Source organism: Lissotriton helveticus, chromosome 2_1, assembly GCF_964261635.1.
Source record: "Lissotriton helveticus chromosome 2_1, aLisHel1.1, whole genome shotgun sequence".
NCBI lineage: Eukaryota > Metazoa > Chordata > Amphibia > Caudata > Salamandridae > Lissotriton > Lissotriton helveticus.
The window spans coordinates 1,371,539,148-1,371,564,568 of record NC_136059.1 but is presented as its reverse complement, the minus strand read 5'-3'; the positions used below and the strand labels follow the sequence as shown (position 1 = coordinate 1,371,564,568).

Here is a 25,421-nt window from a genome sequence, read left to right as displayed (position 1 = left end):
ACAGCTGGAATAGGGAACATTGTGCCTATACAACTGCCTGCCTGTGCTTCCACAGAATTATGTATTATGTCAGCTTGGATAGGAATTAGGTTTTGTACATTTAATAAGCTTTTGGGTCCACTTATCTGGGCCGATGGAACTATCATCTCAGTATTTGATCCATACGACGCAGATATATGGTCCTCATTACCTAGTCCTACATCTTGTTGTATACGATCACTATGGCTAGGAAAAAAGGGTATATCGAATAGTCATTCCACCCCTTCCAACCCTCCCTGACCATAGAGGGCATCAAACCTGTTGGAAATGGGGATGTTATACTGGTTGTTGAAATGGATAGGGTATTGATGTTCTTGTCGGTGTATCTGTTGAGGTCCTTCCCATCTATCTAAAGTTTGCCCCCAATTATTATCTGGTGTACCTGAGCCCCAGCCATTTATTCTTCCAGTCCACACTGGCCTGGTATAGTTATGGGTTATCTTTGGGTAAATCATACTTCGCTGTTTTTTACCAAAAAATTCTAGGGTGAGTGGAACAATGGTACCTCTCCTGCGCTGAGGAGGGAGAATGTTTGATAGAATATTTGGTAATACAGCTGAGTTTGCAAAGTTTAGAACTATACAGTCACCTTTAAACTTTTTTGGATTTTTCCCTATCCAAGGTACCCTTCTGGATGACTTAAGGTCTCCTGCTAGCTGTTGTTTCCCCGAAGGTGCCATCTGCATATTACCAGACAGCCAATGCAGGGCCTTACTTGTCAATGCTGTGGGGGATTCTAATTGGTCATTAGCCAAAGGGGGGACATTTGCCAGTACCAACACAAGAGGTGACGCATCTTCTAAGAATTGTAGTGAATCTTTTTCTGTACTTATTGTGGTCGATACAGATGGTTTTGGAGACTGATCTTCTCTTATCATTGATTGATTATACTCTATTGCTGGTGCCTGTCCGATGGGGTTGGTATGTGATTCATTTGCACCTCCCTCTATTCCTCTTGCAATAAACTCTTTAGTGCCATTAGTTAAATTTGTGACTGAAGTTGATATGTTTGTCACCTCTTCCGCTGTCTTTAACTGGACCGCACCTAGTTTCTTTACATCAGCAGAGAGCTTGTCTAATTTAGCCACTATTGGTTTAATGAGTGCCTTAAACTTATAGTCGATCATGTCAGCTATCTTAGTTAAAAACTCTTCGTCCATATATTGTTTCCCTGTTTCATCTCCTTGCCCCCTATTTTTATCCCTGATTTTCGGTGGCGATGCAACCCTCTTTCTCCCTGGATGAGACCCACCGCGATGTATTTGTGGTTTTCTACATTTTCTAAACGCACGTGTAACCGGTACGTGAACAGGAGGGTCTTCATCTACAGTGTTCATCTGTGTACCCTCCTGTGCAGGTGTATGTTCTATCTGGGACTCAGTATCATTCTCGTGGGTTGAATCTTGGTCGGATTCTCTAAGTACACTGTGGTTAAGAGTCCCACTATCATATGTCTCTATATCTGGGACTTCATTTCCCACATCCTGAGATGGTATATCTACCCATGGAGAGTTTGGAGGTGGGCTCGGGGGGGGGAAAGATTGGGGGATTGACTTAAACCTAGTGACTGTCTCCTTTCATTGTTAATCTTAGATACTACATGTACCATATAATTATCCATGGTATTTGCCGCAACGACTGGAGTCTTTTTTGGCATCCTCAGTAATATTAGTAGCAACGCTTGGGTTTTATCGTGCAAGTAGGTTTAACAATATATATCAAAAGTGCTATAGTAGTGAGTTACAATTTATGTATATCCAAAAACACAATGTCTTACTGCAGCCAGGTGACTCGTTATCGATATGGACAGTATAACGTGCCCAGTCCAGTCTCAGCCTGTCTCGGACTGTCTAAGACTGTCCGCCCTTTGTCCGGACTTCGTCCGGCGTCCCGCACGCGTCCCGCTTAGCGTCAGGGGTGTGTCTTTATAGGAGGAGCAGGGGACGGGAAGAGACTCCAGGTGCGCTTCGGTGATCCTGCGCGGAACCCTGGGTCTCGCAGTCCCGGCCCCTGTTGAAACAGCCTCACTCACTTCCAGGAAGATAATTTCACCCTTTTGCTTCAGGGCACGGCAAGCAGGGAAAGAGAAGCAAAGTCACGAGTTCTTCAAACAGCTACGAGCGGCACCCGTATCACAAGCAAAATCAATGATGTACAGCACTTAATGCATGCAAATATTTTTTTGTTAGAAATGGGGCAAATATTTTTTTTGTTAGAAATGGGATTTTTGGGGTCGGCTAGGGCATGTGCCAAAGTCGGGCAGAAACCACCACTCTAGTCAGGATAAGAGAGTTACACTCCTAAAATAACCCCTACTCACCCCTGGTAGCTTGGTACGAGCCGTGAGGCTTGTCTTAGAGGCAGTGTGTAAAGAATTTGCACATAACTCAATGCAACAATCACTCCAAATACAACTCAGTGCCACATAATTACACACCACATAATTACACTCTACTGACCGCAACATTCACTCCACACAATACCCCTCAGTGCCACCTAATTATATGCTACATAATTACACTGCACTCAATGCAATATACACTCCAAATAATAGCACTTAGTATTACATAATTACACGCCACATAATTACTCTACTGAATGCAACATACGCTCCACACAATACCACTCCGTGCCACACAATTACATGCTACATAATTACAATCTACTCAATGCAACATTAATACACTCCACATAATACCACAGTGCTACATACTTATATGCTACATAATTACACTGCACTCAATGCAACATACACTCCAAGTACCACTCAGTGCCACAAAATTACACACCACATTCTTTTTGTCTGTTTGTGATTGATTATTTGTATTTTTACAGTTTCACATTAGTAAACACCCCCTAATGCATAATGCAAAAATATATGCACCCTGGGTTGTGCACAAAGATATATATTATTGGGCAAATACTTCAGTATATTTAACTTTACACAATTTATTTTTGTGAGTTGCAAACAAATATATGTTGTTTTGCACATGTAAGCCAATGGCATAAATCATTCCCTGCACTCCCATTCTTTTTTATGGTCAATCTGGTTTGTTAAAGATATCTTGGGGAAAGCTTCCCTGGGAATGCATTCCACCCATTGCTTACCATTGGCTTTGTGGTTTGTAACTCACATTTTCTGGTTTCTGTTGCTAGCTGTATTTGTTTTAGGCTGTGAGGTGGTCTCTACCAAGGAGTAAGGCCTTTTCATACTACCTCTCCTTGTATTCTTCCAGAAGTGCTCCTTTTCTGTAAACGGGCCTGTAAATCTTGTTCTGATCTTGTCATATTTGCAGTGCATTCAAAGACAGAGGTCAAATTCCAGGCTCCGTCTTCTGAGGGAGCTTGGTGTTTACTTTTCTTTCTCTGGAGCTGCCCCACAATACGATCATATTGGCAAAATGTTCACGACTCACTTGGCGTTCTCACAGGGCTCACACACTTGAACACATGGGAAGCCAGGGCACTAGGTATTTTCCGGAAACAGAAACAACACAAAGTGCACATTAGATTTGTCTCACTGGCCGTTTTACTAGCTAAACGGAGTATAGGCTTGCACTGGCGATCCCCCACAGGCCCTCTGCTCGCGGCATGGGTGGGAGCAATACACAAGTGGGCTGTGGCAGAGGAAGAAACATTACGAGAGGAGGAGGTGAAAGGGATACGCAAGCACCCCATCTCAATGGAGTGGGCCCTATTACTGCACCGCTTCAAGCAGTCACCACCCGTTGATGACCCAGATGGCGGCAAGCATACACCGAAGGACCCACAATCACAAGTTCAGATCGCAAATGCACATACCAGAACTCTCCCAGCAGCGCACTCGTAATGTTGATTGTTAGTGACACCACGCATCAGGCCACACTAGACAGCCAGATGTTGGAGCTGGACCGACCGTTTTTCCCCGCTCATCTCTAATAGCACACAGATGTACCGATTAGTGAGATACATAACGCCCTGACACCTCATCTGATGTTTGTACCCAGAAATTCCATGAACGTTTCCCCAGTTTTTGTACCCTGGTTCTAAATGGCAACCACTTAGCCTCAGATCCTAATGTCGACAAGATATCTATCGAACAAGCTAATTTATGGATAGCACTGTACCACGATGTGAGATGCGAAACATGCAATCCAAGTGAATGTATCCTAACACATTTTGTTATTGTAAACTAGAAATGCCAATAAAAATGTTTTTTAAAAAAACATAGCCAAAAGTTCTGGCTAAACACATAAGGTCCCAAAGGCGAGACCTATTGGCTATGCCAATGCTTGTTGTAGGTTACTGGGCAAGCACCACATACAGAAGGAGATTGATTGCACCTATTTGAAATGTTAAATGAGTAACAAAAATGGTAGGAAGAGAAGACTTCTGCCCTTTTTATACTCCCAATTTATTAAATGTACTTGTTTTTATGTGGCATGTAACCCTTTGTGGGACAGTTGTCATTTACCGGAGACACGGGTGTGCACTAAAACAGTATATTGTAATGTGCAAACCTATGGCTTTATGCGAGATCTGTTGACAAGATGCAAGGTGTTTCTGGAGTGCATAAAGATGGTACTTATTACCTGTGTAGCATGTGACAAGGAATATATATCCTTGCGAGGACCAGTTGTAATTGATCAGAAAACACAGATGTGCACTAAACAGTACAATAATGCAGTGTGCAGCACTATGAATGTGTATTAAACTTGTTGGCGCATGGTGTAAGGTGCTACTTTAGTGCTTGAAGATGGCACCGATTCCTTTAAGAAACTAATAGCTTCACGCTTCTTACGTTTGTCTTCTTTTAACCACTTCGGCGCATCAGTTGCGCCGCTCGCACGCTGATGACGAGCTAAGCTCGTCATGTAACGCAGCTTTTTGCAAAAAGCCGTGCAGCGCGAAAATAGCCGCAGCGCGCATGCGGTTAAGTTGGAGTGTGAGAGAGGATGATAGTAATTGTTTGATGCAGTATATTTGGTTTTTTAGCATTTGGTCACTTGTCAACCGCCAGTCCCGATGAGGCCTGCAATTCTATAGAGGCTGAAATGCAACAACCTATTTCTTTGTAGGAGCCAGCAAAGGATGAACTTTCAGAAATGTTCACGTTGGGGGAAGTGTGTAATTTGTTGCAAAGAGACTCTACTTTTTCCTTTCCCTTGCTACCTACAGGTGGATTATGGACTTTTGAAGTGCATTCATAAACACCACTTATATTTTCAAAAATTGTGGTTGGGACAGGCAAGTAATGACCTCATAATATGTATGTTTTTTTGTGATTATATGTTAATTTGTTTCTAAATAATCTTTTTGTCTGTTTGTGATTGTTTATATGTATTTATACAGTTTCACATTAGTAAACACCCCCTAATGCATAGTGCAAAAATAAATGCACCCTGGGTTGTGCACAAAGATATATATTATTGGGCAAATTCTTCAGTATATTTAACTGTACACAATTTATTTTTGTGAGTTGCAAACAAATATATGTTGTTTTGCACATGTAAGCCAATGGCATAAATCATTCCCTGCACTCCCATTCTTTTTTATGGTCAATCTGGTTTGTTAAAGATATCTTGGGGAAAGCTTCCCTGGGAATGCATTCCACACATTGCTTACCATTGGCTTTGTGGTTTGTAACTCACATTTTCTGGTTTCTGTTGCTAGCTGTATTTGTTTTAGGCTGTGAGGTGGTCTCTACCAAGGAGTAAGGCCTTTTCATACTACCTCTCCTTGTATTCTTCCACAAGTGCTCCCTTCTGTAAACGGGCCTGTAAATCTTGTTCTGATCTGGTCAAATTTGCAGTGCATTGAAAGACAGAGGTCAAATTCCAGGCTCTGTCTTCTGAGGGAGTTTGGTGTTTACTTTTCTTTCTCTGAAGTAAGAGCATTTTTGTGACAATCTTGCTGGATACTGGGGGTAGGAATGGTTCTTTCTACCATACAACAACATTTAAATTAACTGCAAATATTTAAATATTTCAGAATATATCAGACTATGGAAAGCACAAATGAAGCACATTTTTTGTTAATTCTGCAGTGTGTTAGAAACATACTTTAATATGATCAAAACAAATCAATATACTGTGATGCCATTTCTACACATTATTGTCTGTGCTGTACAGTTTTATTAGTAAAACTGTATGTCTGTGCAAATGTAATCGCCATTTCAGTTTAAAATGTGTTGTCTGTAATGACAGTGTGCTACAATACCATGCATACTCGACTCTACGCAACACCATGCTGCATCTCTCTACTCCACACCAGTCCACGCTATTGCACTCTACTCCGCACCGCTCCAGTCCAAGTGTCTCTACTCTGCACCACTCTACTCTATGCCAATGCACTCTACCCTACACCACTGCATTCTTCGCCACTGCACTCTACACTACTCCAATCTAGGCCACTGCACTCTACTCGGCACAACTCCACTCAGCAACACTGCACTTAATGCCAATACACTATGCCAATGCACTCTACTCTGCAGAACTCCACTTTACGCCTTTGCACTCAATGCCAATACACTATACACCACTCTAATCTGCTCTGCACCACTGCACTCTACACCTATTTACGCCATTGCACTCTGTCACTGCACTACTCCACTCTGAAACCATCTACTCTACTGCACTCTGCACCACTCTACTCGATGCCACTGCACTCTACTCTGCACTACTCAACATCACCCTACTTAACACTACTGCATTCTATGCCAATGCACTCTGAGGCACTTTACTGCCTGCTGCACTCTTCACAACTGCACTCTGCCTATGCAATTCTATGCTGATTTACTCTATGCCACTATACAAGACTCTACGCCCATGCACTCTACACCAGTCCACTCTATGCTACACCACTGTATGTGACTCCATTCTGCCACTCCTATACATGGCACTCCATGTCACTCTACTCCACTCTTTATCGTTCCATTCTATGCCTCTGCACGCCACCCTCCTCAATGCCACTAACATTTAGCCGTGCTGAACAGCAGCCACACTGGTGTACAATATGGCTAAAACAAATTGGCAAAGCCAATAGCTCTTGCATAGGCGAGACCTATTGCCCATTCTAAATGTCGTGAGAGGACTGCTGCACAATACTACTTTCCAATGTGACGTAAAGTTAGACCAGTTCCCCTCTTTGTTGAAGCCACTGGAACACATCGAAATGCTGAGATCTCTACATGGGCAAGTCCTTCCTTGATCTTTGCCTTTTATCTTAAATATATTCAAGTAAATCTCCTATTTGTACAGTGCTGCATGCCTTTTGCAAGGCTTCTTGGTCCGCGGGCTATTCGGAAAACATGGGTGTTAACAGAAAATTTGCATATGATAACATGATAAATAAGGTGGAATTCCAAATATGAGTGCTAGCTGTAATAACAAGCTTTTGCAAAGCAATAGGTCTTGCATTTACATGAGTTTGAGAAATTGGCATTGTTTATTTTTTTTGTTTTAAAACATAAATAAAAGGCATTGTCCTTTACAATGCTAATAGCTTAAACTCTTGCAAATCCGAAACCTATTGCATTGCAATTGCTTGTTACGTTATGCCGATGTCCTCAAAGCTTAATGATGGGGCCCCTAGAAAGGTGGGTGCCCTAGGCCAGAGCCTAGTTTGCCCATGCCTTAAAACATCTCTGCCACGGGACTCTCAATAATGATCAGAAGGGAACTATTGGGTGAGAAAATGTAGATCGGATATGCAGAGCCCTTTGGCGACACTTAAGGGAGTGCAGAATAGATATCAATAAGTCTGCACTTTTGACAGCAAGCATGGTGGCCTGCAAAACCGGTAGCGTTCCCTGGTCAGGGCTAGTTGCTGGACGACCCAGTGTTATCAATGTGCCGTTCGCTGGGCAACAATGCTAGGATAAAAAGGCTTTTTTTATTGTGTTATCTAGCATGGTGTGGCACTTTATTCTTTTGAAGGGGCCTAATGAATTATTTTATAATAAAGATGGTGACTCAGTGTGGGATGTTTGCAGCAGTAGCAGTGTTCCCGGTACTTGGTGCTCAACTAGTCGTGGCAAGTCTCATGCGTCCCCACCTGGTAGTGATCCCGTGCATATGTGTACCTCTCTAACCCCCAGATTCATCAATGTCCTGATTTGCGAGTCCTCAATAGTGATTATTAAGGAATCGCTATTAAGGACTTGCAAATCGGGATTCATGTAGAAATTGCAAAATAAATTGCGATTCCTACAGCCTCCTTATTTGCGATTTGCACTGCTAAAACCCAGACCTAAAAATGCCACCAACCAGTGGCTTTAGGGATTGTTCAAAAGCCTACACACTCTAATATTATGTGGGGTATGTATATTGTATTTTAAAATGAATATTTGGCATGGACACTTCTTTGAAGGTTTACTGAGAAACTTAAAATTAAAATCTCATCTTGTGCCTGTGATCCTTAAGTTAAATATGTACAGGTTTAGCTACAATGACCTAGATCTATAACCCAGCTGATAACAACATAAAGGGAGTAAAGTTGTCCCACTTCCACCTGCCGACCAGTGCTGACGTTAGCATATTCTTTTAGTACGATCTTTGGTTGTATCTTGATTTTTTATTGCAGCTGTCACTGTTGGATACTTGGTTTTAGAGTATAAAAAAAGTAACTTTTATCTGAATTCTGAAAAAAAAAATACTTTCTAGTAATATTCCAAGCCAAATGTTTGATAATTTGAATCAGCTTGCAGTGTCACAGTAGTTGATCTTCTAACTTTAGGAGGAATTCTGATCAGAGAATGTGTTCTTCATGTTTATGTATGCTCTATTTTGCCTGTACATTAATTTTGAAATTGTAAATTTTTTAGGTTTCTTGACAACAGACTGTTTGCAACCTGTTCTGATGACACTACGATTGCACTTTGGGATCTGCGGAAATTAAACACAAAAGTGTGTACTTTGCATGGCCACACAAGCTGGGTGAAAAATATTGAATATGATACAAATACAAGGCTGTTGGTAACATCAGGATTTGATGGAAACGTAATTATCTGGGATACTAACAGGTAGGAAGGAGTTTGTGTTTGTTCATGAAGAATCCTTTTCCTTTTTATGTATTTATCATTGGAACATGCAACAAACATGATCCGTAATGTGCATTCATTGATTATAAAGCAAGTTTTTTTCTTTTATTGCTGTTTTTAGGTCTCGCTCACGAACGCAGCGCATGCACTGCTTTGCTAGCGTGACTCTATTGCTGCCGCTTTGGTGCTGCAAAGGAGACAGGAGGTGGCACGCGCGGACAGATGTGCACGCGTACGGACGTGCACATCTCCTTTCCCCGGAGGCTAGCAGCACGTGCTTTCAGTCCCCCCTCCCCCCCACGTCGGCTCCACGGAGCCAGCTTGTTCACCCCTCACCATGTCTCCCTCCTTGCCTATGAAGGCAAACACTTTCATACAAAATATGACTTTCTACCCAGAAATCTGGATTTTTATTTTATGCTGTGTAAACTATTCAACCTTATCGTACTTTCACTGGCTATTCGAGTCCCCACTGACCGCGGGTAGATTTAAATAAGAGATTAAAAGGGTGTACGGCTGTGTATCTCTGTGCCAGTCCCCGCGCTGTTCGTTAAATGCCAGGCTGTCATCCTTCCAGCAGAACAGCCAGTGTCTGCAGGCTGCTTTTGTTCAACCCGACGTTGAACGCAAGAAGAATTTTCTGTCCCAGTCTGTCTTTTCTCCTCTCTCGCTCTCCCTTTCCTGAACTGTCTCTGATGTGGAGACGGGGCTCCCACATGCCAAAGTATGTAAAAAAGGCAGCTGCTCTCCTGAGACTAGGGGGGCATTACCTGGTCTGTAGTCACATCTGGGTGCGCTTTTTAATACATGTCCCAGGTGCACCATTAAAGACTGTGGACTCCTTAACATTGTCTGGAAGTTCCCTGGTATTTCCCAGCATTCGGATAGGATCTTTTTGACACTTTTCCAAATCATTGACTGGCCAGTCGACTGCTCCCCCTTTTTCGCTCTACAGGGATCATTGAGGACGTGGGTGGGCCCCGTGGGTGAACGCACCATGCATAAAACTAATGAGCGGTCTATGTCCCCTCACAGGCTGAATGGAGAAAGGTGATGGACAGGTGTGCGTAGTTGGAGGAACCCACACACACCGCGAGGGGATGTCCCCACAAGATCTAAGGGAGGTGGTGGGAATATTATTATATACTTGTGCCTTAGAGAATGCACCAGAGACTGTCCATATAAACACTGTGATACTCGTACATTGTCTTAATTTCACTGCTCGCTTTTTTTTTCCTTTTTTGTTTCACTCCCTTTTCACTGCATTTGCTGCCATATTATGGCAATTATATAAGCTCAATCAAATTTGCTATAAAGAAAATGCAGGCAGCTTCTCTTCCACAACTAACAAGACTGAGGCATTTCCTAGAGTGCCTTCTTTATGGTGCTGTGGATGTGTCACTGCTTCAGCTTCATATCAGCTGAGCGGATCTCATCACTTTCCGGAAATGCAGAGCAAATGGCGTAGCACTGGCTGGCTCTGTAAACAGTAAGAGAGATATGCAACAGACTCCTTAAGTGACTGGGCTACATTCACAGGTCTGAGCAGATGTTACCCTCCCTAGCAAATTAGGATGGTAAGTGTTTTTGAATGAGCAGGTGTAGATGTCCGGAGACAAATTTTAAGATGTGCTTTGTCACTAGCAGGGCCTATGGCAACAACAAGCTGGGCCTTTGCCCAGGGCGCCTAGATTTAGAGGGGCGCACCCATAGCTGACCTTGCAAGCTTCATTGTATAATGCTTTCTTTCAGGATGCCGGTTCTGTTCATTACCTGTGCCTGGCTGTCTATAAAATAGTGTTTTCTTTACATCCCTTACCCTCCCTCTGATGCCTTTTATCTCCACTCCCCTTTCCTTCACCCTTGTCCCCTCCCATGGACTCTGTTCCAGTTTAGCAACTGAATAGGGGATTCAGGTCCGAGATCAAGGGCCAAATGTGTCTTCACAAGCCGGTCACTGCTCCAAGATATTTTGCTGGACAAGATCTGTGAGCCCAACCCTCCCCCCTCCCCCTCCCACCATCCTCAACACCAATGGGGGGGATCCAGTGGGTAATGGATGGGAGAGGAGGATCAGAAGGGATGCCAAATTTAGTTTCGCTGGGTCACTGTCTGAGGAAGGGGTGGTCCTATGCATAGGGGCACTTTTGCACAAAGTATCTGGTTTATACATTGATTTCTGACAGGATAGAGACACCACTGCCAAAACTTTGCACATTTACTTGACAAGACGGTGACACCACATTGTGCAGGGTGCCCTTGCTAGTCGCCCATTCACCCATGCCAAAGCCTGGGCCTGTGTACATAGCAGGCCTCTGGAATTCGAGGCCTTATTCTACTTTGAATCAAATTAATAATCTGACTTGAAAATTATATTTCAATCCACAGAGAAGTTGTAGAGCAGAAGAGAACTGCTACACTAGGATGCAAAACCTTGGCAAAGTCCGGCATCTCTACATCATATTGCAATACCATTTTTAGGTCTGATAGACATGTCAGAAGTTTTTGAGTGGTCGAAGTCAACAAACTGAAGCATGCCCATCATAAAATAAGGTCCTGTTTCTAATTTTTACATGCACTCTGCAAGGAAAGTGAGTACATAGCAGATCCGGAATCTGGTGCCTTTGGTGCTATTAGCACCAAAGGCACCAGCCTCGTCAATAGCAGCCTCGTCAATAATAAATATGGTAGTTGTTATAAAATTTGTAAATAATTGTTGCAGCATGGAGCATAGGACCCTTAAAATGTGGAGCTTGGATAATAAGTATGTTTCTGCTGCGCCCCTCCTCTTCTTGGGGGCCCGGTGCTTTCTTCCTTAAAATACAAGGAACCACCTTGAAACCTGTCCAAAGGGCCAGAGTTTGGAATGGGCGAGCTGAGCACAGGGTGCCAGTCTTCATGAACCACTCTGCATTGGGGTCCTGTAAACAGCAATGACCTCTATATTGGCTCCAGTGATTGAGTTTAAAGCGCTCCTAATCGTTTTTAAAGTACCATGATTGGTGTTTTAAACACCCTATCAGCTCCCTTTCTTATTCTCCCACATACCTCTCACCCCCTGCCACCACACATCAATCAATACACCCTCCTCATCCCTACAAACAACTTGGCAGTAGCCTGCTGGAGCTAAGCTATGGGGGATTCAGATGAGCCAGGTGAGGGCAAAGATGTTTGTTTTCAGAGGCATGTCACTGCTTTTTTTTGTTGGCTCTTTTTCACTGCTGTCCTTGTGACGTGTTTTGTGCCAGCGAATTTGGGGCACTTATGTCTTTGAATTCTGCCACGTTTTCCTATTCTTCACTCTGAAAAGAATGAGTTACTTTTTATTTCCATCTTTCATATTGCTTGTTTTCTCTTCATGAGTACTTTAATTTTGCAATTCCTTGGATGTTAAGTTCCTTGTCCGATAGAGAAAGTCCAATCATAGTTTCTGTGCAAATCAATTTTAAACCAGCAGAGCGGAAATTTAATTGTTTATGCCGTACAACCTACTTGACGTGGTTTAGGGCTGGTCGATGTCTGGCCTCCACATGAATGGAGTGTTCAAAACTAGCAACTTCAACAGTTGTTGGAAATAGTTTAGCATTGTTTCTTTTTAGGGCCAAGCCTCTAACAGTGCATGAATATGCGTTCTCTCTAGCGAGACTCTGTTGTATACAATATAGGGCTGGCAACCCATCCTTTACTTACCCATTTGCTGGAGTCTCTCACTCTGCTTTACTGCATTCTAAAGGGCCTGCAGAGGCCATGCATCAGTTCCTTTCCTTTCTGTCGTGCAGGAACCAAGCATACATTTAGGCTGTCCTGTTTTCAGTTTCTATTTTTGGTAAATTCTGGTGGGTTTTTTTCAGTTTTTTCGATACCTTAAAAAAAACTGGTTACACATTTTCGCGCCATTAAAAACAGAAAGTGTTTTTCCGGTGTTTAAGGAATTTTTTTATTTAATTTTAATTATGGTTTGCTTTCTGCACTGATAGTGCATGTGTCTAGATATGCGTGTACACAGGGTATACGAGGTCCAAATATATTTTACTGCATCAGAATGGAATACAAAGTCAATAGCATTCTTCATTAACTCTGAAGATTGTAAAGATGCTTTCAGCATATCATCTAGCAAGTGACGAGGATCTCTTACAGGCAAGTACTTCTTCTCGGGTATCGATTTTGACAGCCCATCATACATCTTTTTCATCTACGTAGCTGAATTACTGCAAATACAAACAATGTCACATCAATCTTTATTGAGCGTGGTAGGAACTTTTTTTTTTTCAGCTTCATTCCAAGTGACCCTGCGTTTCATGTTTACCAAACGTCTGGTGTCATGTTTTCATCACTATCTCAGATGAATGTTTAAAGCCTGGGGCGTTTGGCAATTCACTTACAATCAATACTGACTCACTAGAAAAGGAGCTGATGTATCAAGGGATTTCACCCCTTCTTTGTCTGTGGGTAAATGTGATGGCACATATTAGGAAAGATTCTTATGAAACCAGCCCTTTTACCTATCAGTGAAATCAAATGTAGCCAAAATATCAAATAGGATTTTATTTCCCGATTCTCTATAGTTATAAAATAACTAAATAAGACCCATGATTCTAAACACTGCATCTTTAGACCAAAGACCACAAACTGCAAAAAGCAGAAGGAAGAAGAGACCATGTTTTAGTGACATCCTTAAACCAGAATCCGAATCAGAATTTTAGCAGAAACATAAAATCATAAAAGCAACAATTACGAATAAATCATTTCATACAGGTATCACAAAAGACATTAAAATAGGATTAAATTCTTACAATTTACAGGCTGAAACCTTTCCTTAGTGCACCTAACAAGTTATAAAATTCCGTTTCCTCAGGATACTTTTTAAAAAACCCGACATAATCGTAATACAATTTTCATTTTCCATTTGCTGTAAAAATAAGTATGCTGGCCGGCATAGCCGCCAGAAACCCTGCTTTAGATACTGCTTGATCTACCTTCTACGTTCATGCTCATAGTAGTTACAAAATAAAACCACGTGGAATGTGGATTGTAATGATAGGTTATCACACGGGCAAAGCTCTAGATTCCTCGACCAGTCATTTTTAGCTGGAAATGTTACCAGGCGATGGAATATTTCGAATCTGAACCTGGTCAGAATAAATCGATCAAAACCCTTTATGCAGTGACGTAAATAGGGTTGGATCGCATAACAGGCCATGGTCATTTGGTGTTGTATCACTGATATTTTAGTTATTTCGCCCGATGATCTAAGCAGTTCAAAGTGGTTCATACATAAAAAAATGTAATTCCTTTCTTGATATCATGCAGGTTAGTTCAGGGTTATTGTAGAGTTCAGGTCTATGCAGATCAGTTAACGTTTTTCTGACATACTCTAACCATGGAATATGTCTTGATTTGTCCAAAGCCATTGCGTCCTTGATGATTTCCCGGTTAAGGACCAACGCGTCTGCAGACCATACTCTCTGCCAGAGTAAGATTGGTTGTAATTTTATTAGATCTGAAATGAACTCCATACCTAATTCTGCATGACAATTAAAAACTGAAGTGCCCTGAGGGAGCTCTAAAAGATATCTTAAAAAACAATTTTCTGCAATTTGAATAGACGCTACATTTTGAAAGCCCCAGATACCCGCCCCGTAAAGTGCTATACTTCTGCGTTTGGCTATATATATTTTTAAGAGAATCTCTGGTGGTCTTTTTCCTAATTTTTTGGCAAAGTTCATTAGGGCCACAATTGAGCGTTTAAACAGTAGGGTCCTGCCCTTAATTGCAGGTCTCCACGAGCCCGAGCCATCAAGAAGCACCCCCAGGTAGGAAAAAGTTTTGGTATGTTCAATAAAGACATCCTTAAACAACAAAACTCAATCAGAACAATGTTATCAGTCATTCTTGATGCTACCTTGTATTACAAAGTTACATTGCATTGGCCCCTTCAGGCAGAAATAAAAATCACTCTTTCGCTCATCTTTTCCTTTTTTTGAATGACACTTACATTGTTGTTGCAAAGGTGTTTTTTCAGTGTTTATATGTTTACACTGGTGATGGCTAGTTTCCTTTCGGTGGGGTTTTAGCAGTTATTATAGGTTTAAACTTAAAACCAGAGACCCTAATTACATTTAATTGCTGTTGGTTCACTGATTGCGCTTTGATTGAAGTATTATTTGAATGACATACTATTTTTTTGTACATGTTGCTGTTTTCCCCTTTCACCCATCACTTCTCCATGTTGACTATTTTTTTGTACATGTTGCTGTTTTCCCCTTTCACCCATCACTTCTCCATGTTGATGGCCAACACACCTAGACCCCCCCACTCCTCCACTCCTGCTTGCCCATAGATTTCGCCTCCCCCGCCCTAACACCGGGAAATAAAAAATGCTATAACGCAGCGTCAGTGCTGACTGCATCATAGCAGTTTTTTGATAACTTGAATTTTAGCCATGCTGCTCTACAACATGGCTAAAAGGCATTGGCAAAGCCAATAGCTCTCGTGTAACTGATACCTATTGGCTTTATCAATGCATGTTTAAAAACTCAAAGCTCATTCTCTTTACAGCACTGTTCATTGTTTCTAGCTGGGAAACTAGTACAGTGGTTTAGTGCGTGTATCCGGTCGGTGCAGGACTGAAACCCACTAACACAGTGCTTTATTTGAGCCTGTGGTTTTCGGTGCTCAGCATTGGCACATCAACATTGACACTCGCATTTCATGAGCCTGGGCGGGTAGGACTCCAGTTAAGGACACATTCATTTACGGGGATATTAAGTGATTTGTCCTGAATCACAGGATATTGAGCCCACACTGAGACTCAAACCTGGTTATCCTGCCCTGAAGTCTGCAGCTCTGACCATTATGCCACATGCTCTCCCCACTTTCATGGGTAGTAGTTGGTTCTGTTTTAGGCAGCGCTAGCAGGAGAAATGGGCTGGTGTAAGCGCTTTCTGACGAGAGCACTTGTTAGTGCAGTGGTCAATCTGTAAAAAAACATCTCAGTGGTTTAATGCACCCGCTGCAGTGCTGGATGTACAGGCAGATGATCAAATCATGGTGAAGTACTGTACGAATGATGCACAAGTCAATCAGGGGCGGTGGGTGACATTTCAAAGTGGTGGGGGGCAAAGTGATGTGCATACAGCACCATAGCGAGCGAGCGAGCCCGAACCCCAAAAGGGGGGCTTGGGGGGATTACCCCCCCCCCCAAGAAAAGTTTGGAAAAAAAGAAGAAAAATCGTGCATTTTCAAGCAAATTTGAGAAAGCAGGAAGGTTAATAAAGCAATTGTGAAAGTGCAGTTATTACATTAATAGATGGCATAACATAGGTAGCAGCTTATTCAGTATAACCACAGAGCTTCATACATTACGTCCTATTACGCTCAGGTGCTGAATTCAGACTATAGGACTTTCATGAAAATCTCAGCTCTAAGAGTAGAAGAAGTTGCACAGCAGTTGGGAAACAGCCTTCACAAAGCATTGGGAAAATGAGAGGCAATTACTTGAAAGCAAACTGAAAGCAAAGCATCAAGTAGTAACTTAAAGCAATGCATCCAGCAAAACAGTGCATGCAGTCAACCATACAAAAGTAAACTAAAGCAAGTGTGAACCTGTGAACCTTCACTTTGAAAGCAGGGTGCTAGTCAACAGGCCAGTCACATACATTTAAACTGAAGAAGAGTACACCTCAGCATGCAGGCACCAACATAAAAGCACCAAGCAAGTCAAACAGTTTAATGAAAGAAAAATGAAAGCAATACTTCCAGCAAACTAGACAGTGACTCAAAAAGTAAACTGAAAGGAATGTGCAGTCATAAGTCAGACATTCACATAAAAGCAACTTACCAAGACACCCAATCAATTACATGGGAAAAAACTTGAGCCAATGCACCCAGAAAACCAGACCAGCACACCAAAGCATCCCACCCCTGATAGGATGGCAGCTGTGCTCTTAGGGTCACCTCTCAGTCTTTTGGCAGGGTTGAGCACCCCCCAGTTTTATGCCCTGTGCGCCTGAAGGGGAGACAGGCAAAAGGAGTCATAATGGGACATCTGGCACAGCCACTTTGTAATCGAGGTCACCCACCCAGCTCAAGACTAAGTTACAGGCTGATTTTAAATCTTTAAACAACCACAAGGGTCTCCAGCTAGTTGGTTCTTGAGCCAAAAGAGTCCTCAGCTCACTGGGAGTCTTTACATCGCGCCTGAGATGACATAACAATGTCCCTTAATCCGGAGCAACTGTGGGGACTGGTCTGGGTCTGACTTGGTAGATCAGACCTGCCCCATACCTTACTGCATTAAAAACATTCAACAGTTTCTGGAGTGAGCCACTTGTACAAGTGGACATAAGTACACCGAAACTCTGGAACTGTCACAAGTAAGCAATCTGAAGTCTTGGCAGCTGTAAATAAACACTTTGACTGTCAGATCACCAATTAGCAATTAAAAGGCTTAAAAGCTCATAAAAAGCAACTTAATTACTCCGAATGTGAACGTCACTTCAGACCAGCTTTCGCCTTTCCCTTTATTTTCACTCTATACACTTCAGCAGGCTGCAATCACCAGGGAGGAACACATCCAGCTCAGAATTTGACTTCCCAACAATAAAACCAGCAATTTACAGAGTATTGGGTCGTGACAATCAAGGGTTCACCGGTTTGGACAAATGCCAAACACCTTCACAAGCTTTCATACAATGAAATCTAGCTTTCCCAGACTGCAGCCTTCAATATTTATGCTGTTCGCGTGCCATATGCAGAGCTCTTTTATCATGCGCAGAAGATGGTGCAGTCCTGTCACATACACACAGTCCAGGCACTGAAGAAACATTGTTCGAGCTTCGAGAGATTACAATTGAATTCCAGTGACGTCTACATTCCTTCCAAATTGTTATGAAAAATGTGAAATAAAGATGCTGCCAGCTCAAACACATTTTGTCAGTAAGCCTTTAAATTATCTTAATCAACAGAGAGCGAGGCTAAGACTCGAACAACACTTAGTGCTTTTTCTTGAGTCTCCGTTTCACATTGTGTCGTGTGCTACATGTATACATATTTATGTACAGACTATAGCTCCATACAGTGAAAATATGTATACATGTAGTAGCACACGTGGCTAACTGGACATTGATGCCTCCTTTGCCCTTGCAAAGTAGTTATTCTTCATTGTAACTTAATGCTAGAGGCTTGAGCAACTTAGAGCACGCAGCCTCTGCAATATTTTACAACAGTTAATTGCCCGTCCACAATATTTTATAAAATGAGCCTTGCATGCAGACTATTTCAGCAACATTTACAAATTAACATCTGTTATGAAATGATGGAATTATACAACAGACAAACATAAATGCAGGTATATGAGTCCGCCATAAGTTCATCCTAGTTTGCATGGAGACAAGCACATCGATCTTTTTCTAGTGCTTGTGCGTTACTTTACACGTAAGAAAGATGTAGAATTGTTTGGAATCATCCTGTAGGCGCAGATTGCAAACTGCTAAACTGAGTTTGGGAAACATGGGCTCGAGCTTTATGCTGTTGTTTTTGTCGGAGTCTGAAGATTAAACAGCATAATACAACGCGAAACCCTGGCTTCTGCCTTTTGTCACAAAGTACATTGTCCAATGACATGGTGTCTGCAAGACAGATGTGAGGCAATACACTCCACCGCTCCCTTTACCAACAACGCAGAAAAGGCAGTATTTTGGTATTTGGCGAGAGACCTTTAAGCTTTGCAAGTAAATAGTTGTCAGCGTAGCATATGTAAACTGAGTCGGTGGATAAAGGAAAGGACTCGGGCTACTTCACCAAGGTTTTAGAGAGAATATTGTAGTATGTGGTCGGCAGGGAACACGTGGGATTTTTTTTGTAGTTGTGTTTTTTAAAATTGTATTTACGAGACGAGAATCTACTGTAATATGGTGTGTTGATTGCACCGAAAGGGGTCCTGCGATAAAGTTTACCGCAATATTGCAGTGAAAAGCCAGCGATGCAGGCTGCTTTAAAAGCACGATAGCAGTGTACTCCTTGCTGTTTGGATGACATATCATTGTCTGCAGTGTACACAAACTGGTATTTTAAATAGATTGCCATTCTTGCAATAGTTTATATGCGCTTTGTTTGCTGGAGTTGGATTGCCCCTGTAACTAGGGTGACTAACTGGCATAGGTGCAAATTCAGGACGGTGAGTGTAGAAATTCAGGACCGAGGTCGCCCCTTCCCTGGGCCTTGTATGCTTTAAATGGCAGAAGAGGCTCGGTCTCCCGTGTGCCCTCCATTCACAGCCCAGACATGTCCTTCCCGCACCCCTGATATTCTCCTGCGCCCGCCGCAGTGACACCGAGAGCGTGCAAAGAAAGCCAGGGTAGTTCATTTCACTGCCCTGATCTCTGGAGTCTGACTTCAACAGACAAGTGCCCCCTCTGCGTTTCACTTGAGCGAGGGATGCTGGAAGCAGCCTACATCTTGCATCATCGCTCTTAAATAAAATAAGGCGCCTCTTGCACCGGCCGACGTGACTGGAGTTCCCCGCCTTTAAACCCGGAGAAGAGACAGCCCGAGGTTTAAAGATGGGAAGCCACAGCTCTTTCTTCATCAAATCAAGCCATACTGCGAGCTCCAGCAATGCGCCTCCCTCCCAGCCTCCTGCAAACATGAGCCCGCGTGGAATCATGGTCGGTCCCTGGCACCGCAGCTCTTGTCTTTGCCTCTCCTCCAATTGCGGAGGGTGGGAGGGGGGACCGGGGAATTAGAATAAAGAAGGGAAAACTTACCTGACCGCCGATCAGCGCCGCCTGCATCTTCTAAGTTCTGGGACCTTGGCGCCTTCACTGGAGCGGAAACCCCGCCCTCTGTCCTCAGCCAGTCCTGGCGCTGGAGCAGCGCCAGGATTGGCTAGGGAGGCACATTTGCTGCTCGCCCTGTCGCCCTTTGGAAACCCGGGCTGTGGCAGCAAACAAGCACCCCTGGGTCCCGCTGGGGAACTTACAGTGCGCATGCTTGAGAAAGTTGCCAACTTTCCCAAGCATGCGCACTGTAAGTTCCCCAGCGGACGGTCTGCTGCAGCCTGAGTGTGGACTGTCACTCAAGCTGCAGCAGGCCACCCCCCCTGTGCAATTCCCGGCGGCGGCTGATCTGTTGCAATGCTAGAAGATTGGCCGGCGGCCGCGATGCGGGTCCATGGTGGCTGGTGGGGCTACGCCCCACGCCCCAATGGACGCACCGCTGCTGAAGTCAATGATTAAACTATGTATATTCTATTAACGTTAATTCCGTCTCCTCTTATCTTGTCCTAGTCTCCAGAGTCTGGAGTTCACCTAAAATCCCTCCGGCAAAACATGAATTAAGAGTTTTGCAAAATTCAGCTCAAAACTTAACATTTGTAATTGCAATTTCTGTAATTTTCACATTTCAAATTTGAATTTGAGTGAATAGAGCATGTTATGCCACCCAAGATCGATTCTTTTTTTTTTTTTTTTTTTTTTTAAATATTTCTGGGCAGTTGTTTTTGCAGTTCTCTGCCATGCAGTTAAGTGGCAAGCGATTGATATCCCACTGGTTGGCAAAAGTGCCATTTTGGTAGGCACGAGACAGGAGGCAAAAAGCTTCAGTTGATGCTAAAGAATAGAAACCCTTCAGCACATTATGTTTAGGACTTGTTTATTTATGGATCTATGTTTCAATTCAATATTCAATAGAGACTTTATTCGGTTATATTTCACACCATAAAAGCACACACATATGCAATATCATTAAAAACATTATTCATACTATTACAATAATTCATAGTCGCACACAAAAAAAAATCATATTACACATAGCCCATTGCCAATTAATTGATCCAGATACATGGTAAAGTGCAGAAGGTAAGTACAACATAAGTGATCTAAGCAATTCCTTAATTTGACGGTTAATTTTAGAAATTCTTTAACCTGTAAAACACTATCGCTGTGCAAAAGCTGCAGATAAAAAAAGGCAGGTTTGATTTGGTTAAAGTTGATGCTAAAGAATAGAAACCCTTCAGCACATTATATTTAGGACTTGTTTATTCATGGATCTATGTTTAATTATTTGAATCGTGCAAACCCAGGGATTATGAATTGTCTTTCATAGTGTTAACCTCACTTTAACGAGGAGGGGAAGGTACACGTGGAACAGATCCTTAGTTCCAGAGTCATGCTTCTCTACACCACCTTGTAGTTCATGCTCTATGGGTGCTACACCTCGGACTGGTGCAGATCCACTCAGTGCGCTGCACACGCAACTGTTTTTTTTTTATTGATTCCATGCAATATTATGTTTAAAAAAACATAATGAAGGGTCTATTTGTTATGAAAGACGGAGGTCTTAGTGTTCTCTTTTTGAAGACAGGAGTTTTTAGCTGGGGGTGGGAGGTGAAGCAGAGCATGTAGAGGAGAGATGTTCACAAAATAGCTGTAGAGACCAGGTCAGGGGGGCGAGGTCGGGGATGCCCTTCTGGCATGGCGTCGAAAAAACAATACGCCGAAAAATCAATACTGCGGAATGTGTTCCGTATAATAACGGACCTCAATAATTCCATACACCGGTGGTATATTTATACCCTTGCCTTCTGAACATTGTAACTGTTGGACAGGCCACATGAAGGGCCGCTCTCCCCCGGCCCAACCAGGCCCGAGCCCAGCCACGCAAGTACCACACACCACCATTGCACGTCCACCGTCCCCGCAGGGACCCCTACACTCGAACCTGTTGACCGCGTAGGCCGACCCACTACCGGCCTGCGCGCCCATCCTGGGCGCCATCTTGGACACTCCACCACGAGGCCGCCTGGCCCCCCGATCGACCTCAACCCTGGGCCTGGCCAGGCCTCAGACATTCCGGCACCAACATCCACCCAGGAGGTGAGCGGGCTACTTGGTCAGTCAATGGGAGCAAGAGGTGTCGATGGCTCTCCCCCGCCAAGTGCCGCTCGCCCATCGCCTCCCCGGGCGCTGGCTCCACCCCCCTGCTGGGTGTCTGGACCCCCACATCCCGGACCTCCCGACCTCCAAGTGCGAGGGTCCGGACATCAAAGCACTCCAGCCCTATAACTGGGGCAGCTCCAGAGCAGGACGGGAGTTGTATCTTGGAGTCGAGAGACGCAAAGAAGAACTCATCCTTGACGGACTACTGGCGCTGCCGTAGCTCTGTCTTGTGCACCCTCGTCTTGCCTGCTGGCGCTGCCGCGGCTTTGGGAACCACCCTATCCTTCATCGTCGTCGGGACCTGCTGGCGTGGCCGCGGACCGTTTGTAACCACCACCTTCATCGGGACCTGCTGGCTCTGCCGCGGACCGTCGTCTTCCTTCATCCCTCTCGGGACCTGCTGGCTCCGCCGCGGCCCGTTCATCTACACCACCGAGCTCGAGGATTGAGAGCTATTTCCATCTTTTTGGTAACAAGACTGTCCCGCTACCCTTTTCCCAAACAGAGACCAGAATAGAGGGGACCCCTGAGTCCAGACCTCCTTGTACCATTCTACCGTACTTGAAGAATTGCCTATAAAGTATCGTTGAACTTTATCCTTGTGTGGTGTCCGTCTGTGGGGGGGAAGTTACTTGTCTGTACGATTCACGGGAGACGGTTCTCCCCGGAGACCTCTCCCCTTATCCTCGGCCGACCCTCCCGGTCCGTCTAACATTGGTGGCCAGCGGCGCGATCCGAATCACCGCATAAACCGTACAGAGAGTAGCTCACCCCACGGCGAATCACGATGTCAACTAAAGACAGCGGATCAACGGAGAAATTCCAGATGGAGAAATTGGATGAGTACAGCCATCGTGAACTTAAACAGTTCTGTATCGAATTAGGTATCGCTACCACCGGACTAAATACCAAAGATGACTTTAAGCAGGCCCTAGAATCTTGGGCAGAAACCGGGGCTGCCGGAACCCCCGATCAAAACATCGCAGCACAAACCCCCATGGCCCCTGAAGAGCGAAGAACGGGTCTCTCGCCAGACGAGATCCAGGAACGAGAAAGAACCCGACTACACGAGCTGGAAATGGCCCGGCTCAAAATGGACGTTGAACTGAAGTTGGCCGAACAGAAAATCAACTTAGAGCACCTGCGTCTCCGAGAAGAAAGAGAGGAGAAACAGAGACAAAGGGAGCTCGAGGAAAAGAAACTGGCATATGAACATGAGCGGAAACTAGCTGAAATCGACCTACGCAAACAGAATAAAGAAGCAGGGGTGTCCGAGCAACCCCACACTCCAGGGGCAACAGAGAAGAAGGTACACATCCCCAAGGATGTCGTTCGAGAATACTTCCGAGAGGACGACATCCAGCAATGGTTTAAGGCCTATGAAATCGCTATGACTGCACACCGGATCGATAGAAGCGATTGGGGGGCCGGTCTGTGGGGGAGATTCCTCAATGAGGGCCGCGACGCCCTGCTGCAACTCCCGGACCACCAGATGACCTCCTATGACCATATGAAAGCTGCACTCCTCACCCGCTATGGCCTCACACCCGAGATGTACCGTCAGAGGTTCCGAGACTGCACCCGCATCCCGGGTACAACTTGGGTGGACTATGTCAATTACTTTAGCCGAGCCTTCGAGGGCTGGATCAAAGGAAGCAAGGTCACAACCTACGAACAACTGTTCAATCTTATGGTATGGGAGCATCTGTCGAACAATTGCTTCATTGAACTTCGCCAGCACCTCCTCGACAGCAAGTTAACGGATCCCCGGCAGCTCGCAGCCGAAGCTGACCGGTGGGAGATCACCAGAGTGGGTCGAAATGGGTCCTACGAACAGAACCGGAACAACAATGGTCAGCACCGTCCCCGAGGAGGAGGAGGCCAAGGACGCGGAAGAAGCAACGCTCCGGTCACCCCCACTACCAGCACCACCCCCCCGGCCAACCGGGGCAGCACCCCAGCGCGACCGGGATATCGAGCCAATGGTACCTGCCATCGATGCCAACGAGTCGGACACTATGCAAACGACCCAAACTGCCCCCAGTACCAGAGCCCAAGACCCCGCCAAGTAGCCGCTGCTGCTCTGGGGGAGGAACAGATCTCAGAGGAACAAGAAGAATATGAACAGGAACACCAAGAATGGGAGCCAGCCGCCATGGCTCTCGCCTGCCTAGGGGGGAGAGACATGGTCCCGCGGGTCCCCTACCCGCTAATACCCAGAAGTACAGCCAATGGGTGGGCATCAATGGACGCCGGGCTGAAGCCCTTCGTGACACTGGGGCCAGTGTAACAGCCGTCCGCTGTCACCTGGTGACCCCCGAACAATACTTACCAAACATTCTCTGCCCGGTACGTTCAGCCGATAACTCAGAAAGTCTGTGTCGGATGGCCTGCGTCCCCTTCGAATGGGGAGGGGTCTCCGGCATGTTGAAGGTGACGGTCCGAGATGATGCCCCCGTAGACTGCCTCCTGGGTAATGACCTGGAAAGCTCTCCATGGGCAGCAGTCGAACGAAAAGAGCACCTGGGGATGTTGGGCGTCCCGGACTGGGCGTGCGTCACCACCCGGTCCATGACCGCCCGTGCCAACCCCCGCCCAGAGGAACCCGAATGGCCGGCGCCACCGCCTCCGGTCGCCCCCGCCGAAACCACCGACCGTGACGTCCCCCCCGAACCAGCTCAACCTCCAGACCTCGCTAACCCCGACCAGTGGCCTCAAGAGGGGGGGCCCACGCAAGAACAATTTCGCCAAGAACAAAAGACCTGTCCCTCCCTCGAGGGACTCCGCCAGCAAGCGCTAGCCCAAAGCGCAGGGGATACCTCCGGAACTCACTGGGTCTACTGGGACAATGATCTGCTGTACAGTGAGCAAAGAATCGCGGAGCTGGGGGCCAGCCGAGTCCTAGTGGTACCCCTCCGTTTTAGAGACTTTCTGCTAAACCTGGCCCACGATGTCCCCCTGGCAGGACACCTGGGTCAAGACAAAACCTATAGCCGCCTGGTGACCCACTTCTTCTGGCCCAAAATGAGGGACAATGTACACCAGCATTGCCGATCTTGCCCCACGTGCCAAGCCAGTGGAAAGAGCGGCCGCAAACTGAAAGCCCCCCTGCAACCTTTTCCCGTGGTCACCACCCCGTTCGAGAGGGTCGGAATCGATATCGTAGGGCCCCTGGACCCGCGCACAAAACAAGGCCATCGATTCATCCTGGTGCTAGTGGACCACGCCACCCGCTACCCGGAGGCTGTTCCCCTGCGGACTGTGACAGCCCCGGTAGTCGGCCGGGCTCTGATGGGGATCTTCTCCCGGGTGGGCTTCCCCCGGGAGGTCGTCAGTGACAGAGGCACGAACTTTATTTCGAAATATATGAAGTCTCTCTGGCAACAGTGCGGGGTTACCTACCGGTTCACGACCCCCTATCACCC

The 25,421-nt window shown here is 45.1% G+C and overlaps 1 protein-coding gene across 1 annotated transcript in view; it reads left to right on the top strand.

The window, feature by feature from the left end:
* DCAF10 (DDB1 and CUL4 associated factor 10) overlaps positions 1-25,421 on the top strand; it is a 290,928-nt gene that overhangs the window by 119,580 nt on the left and 145,927 nt on the right. The window contains exon 3 of the mRNA XM_078676309.1: positions 8,843-9,040. Coding sequence (XP_078532435.1) covers positions 8,843-9,040 — 198 coding nt within the window. The remainder of the gene's footprint in view (positions 1-8,842; positions 9,041-25,421) is intronic.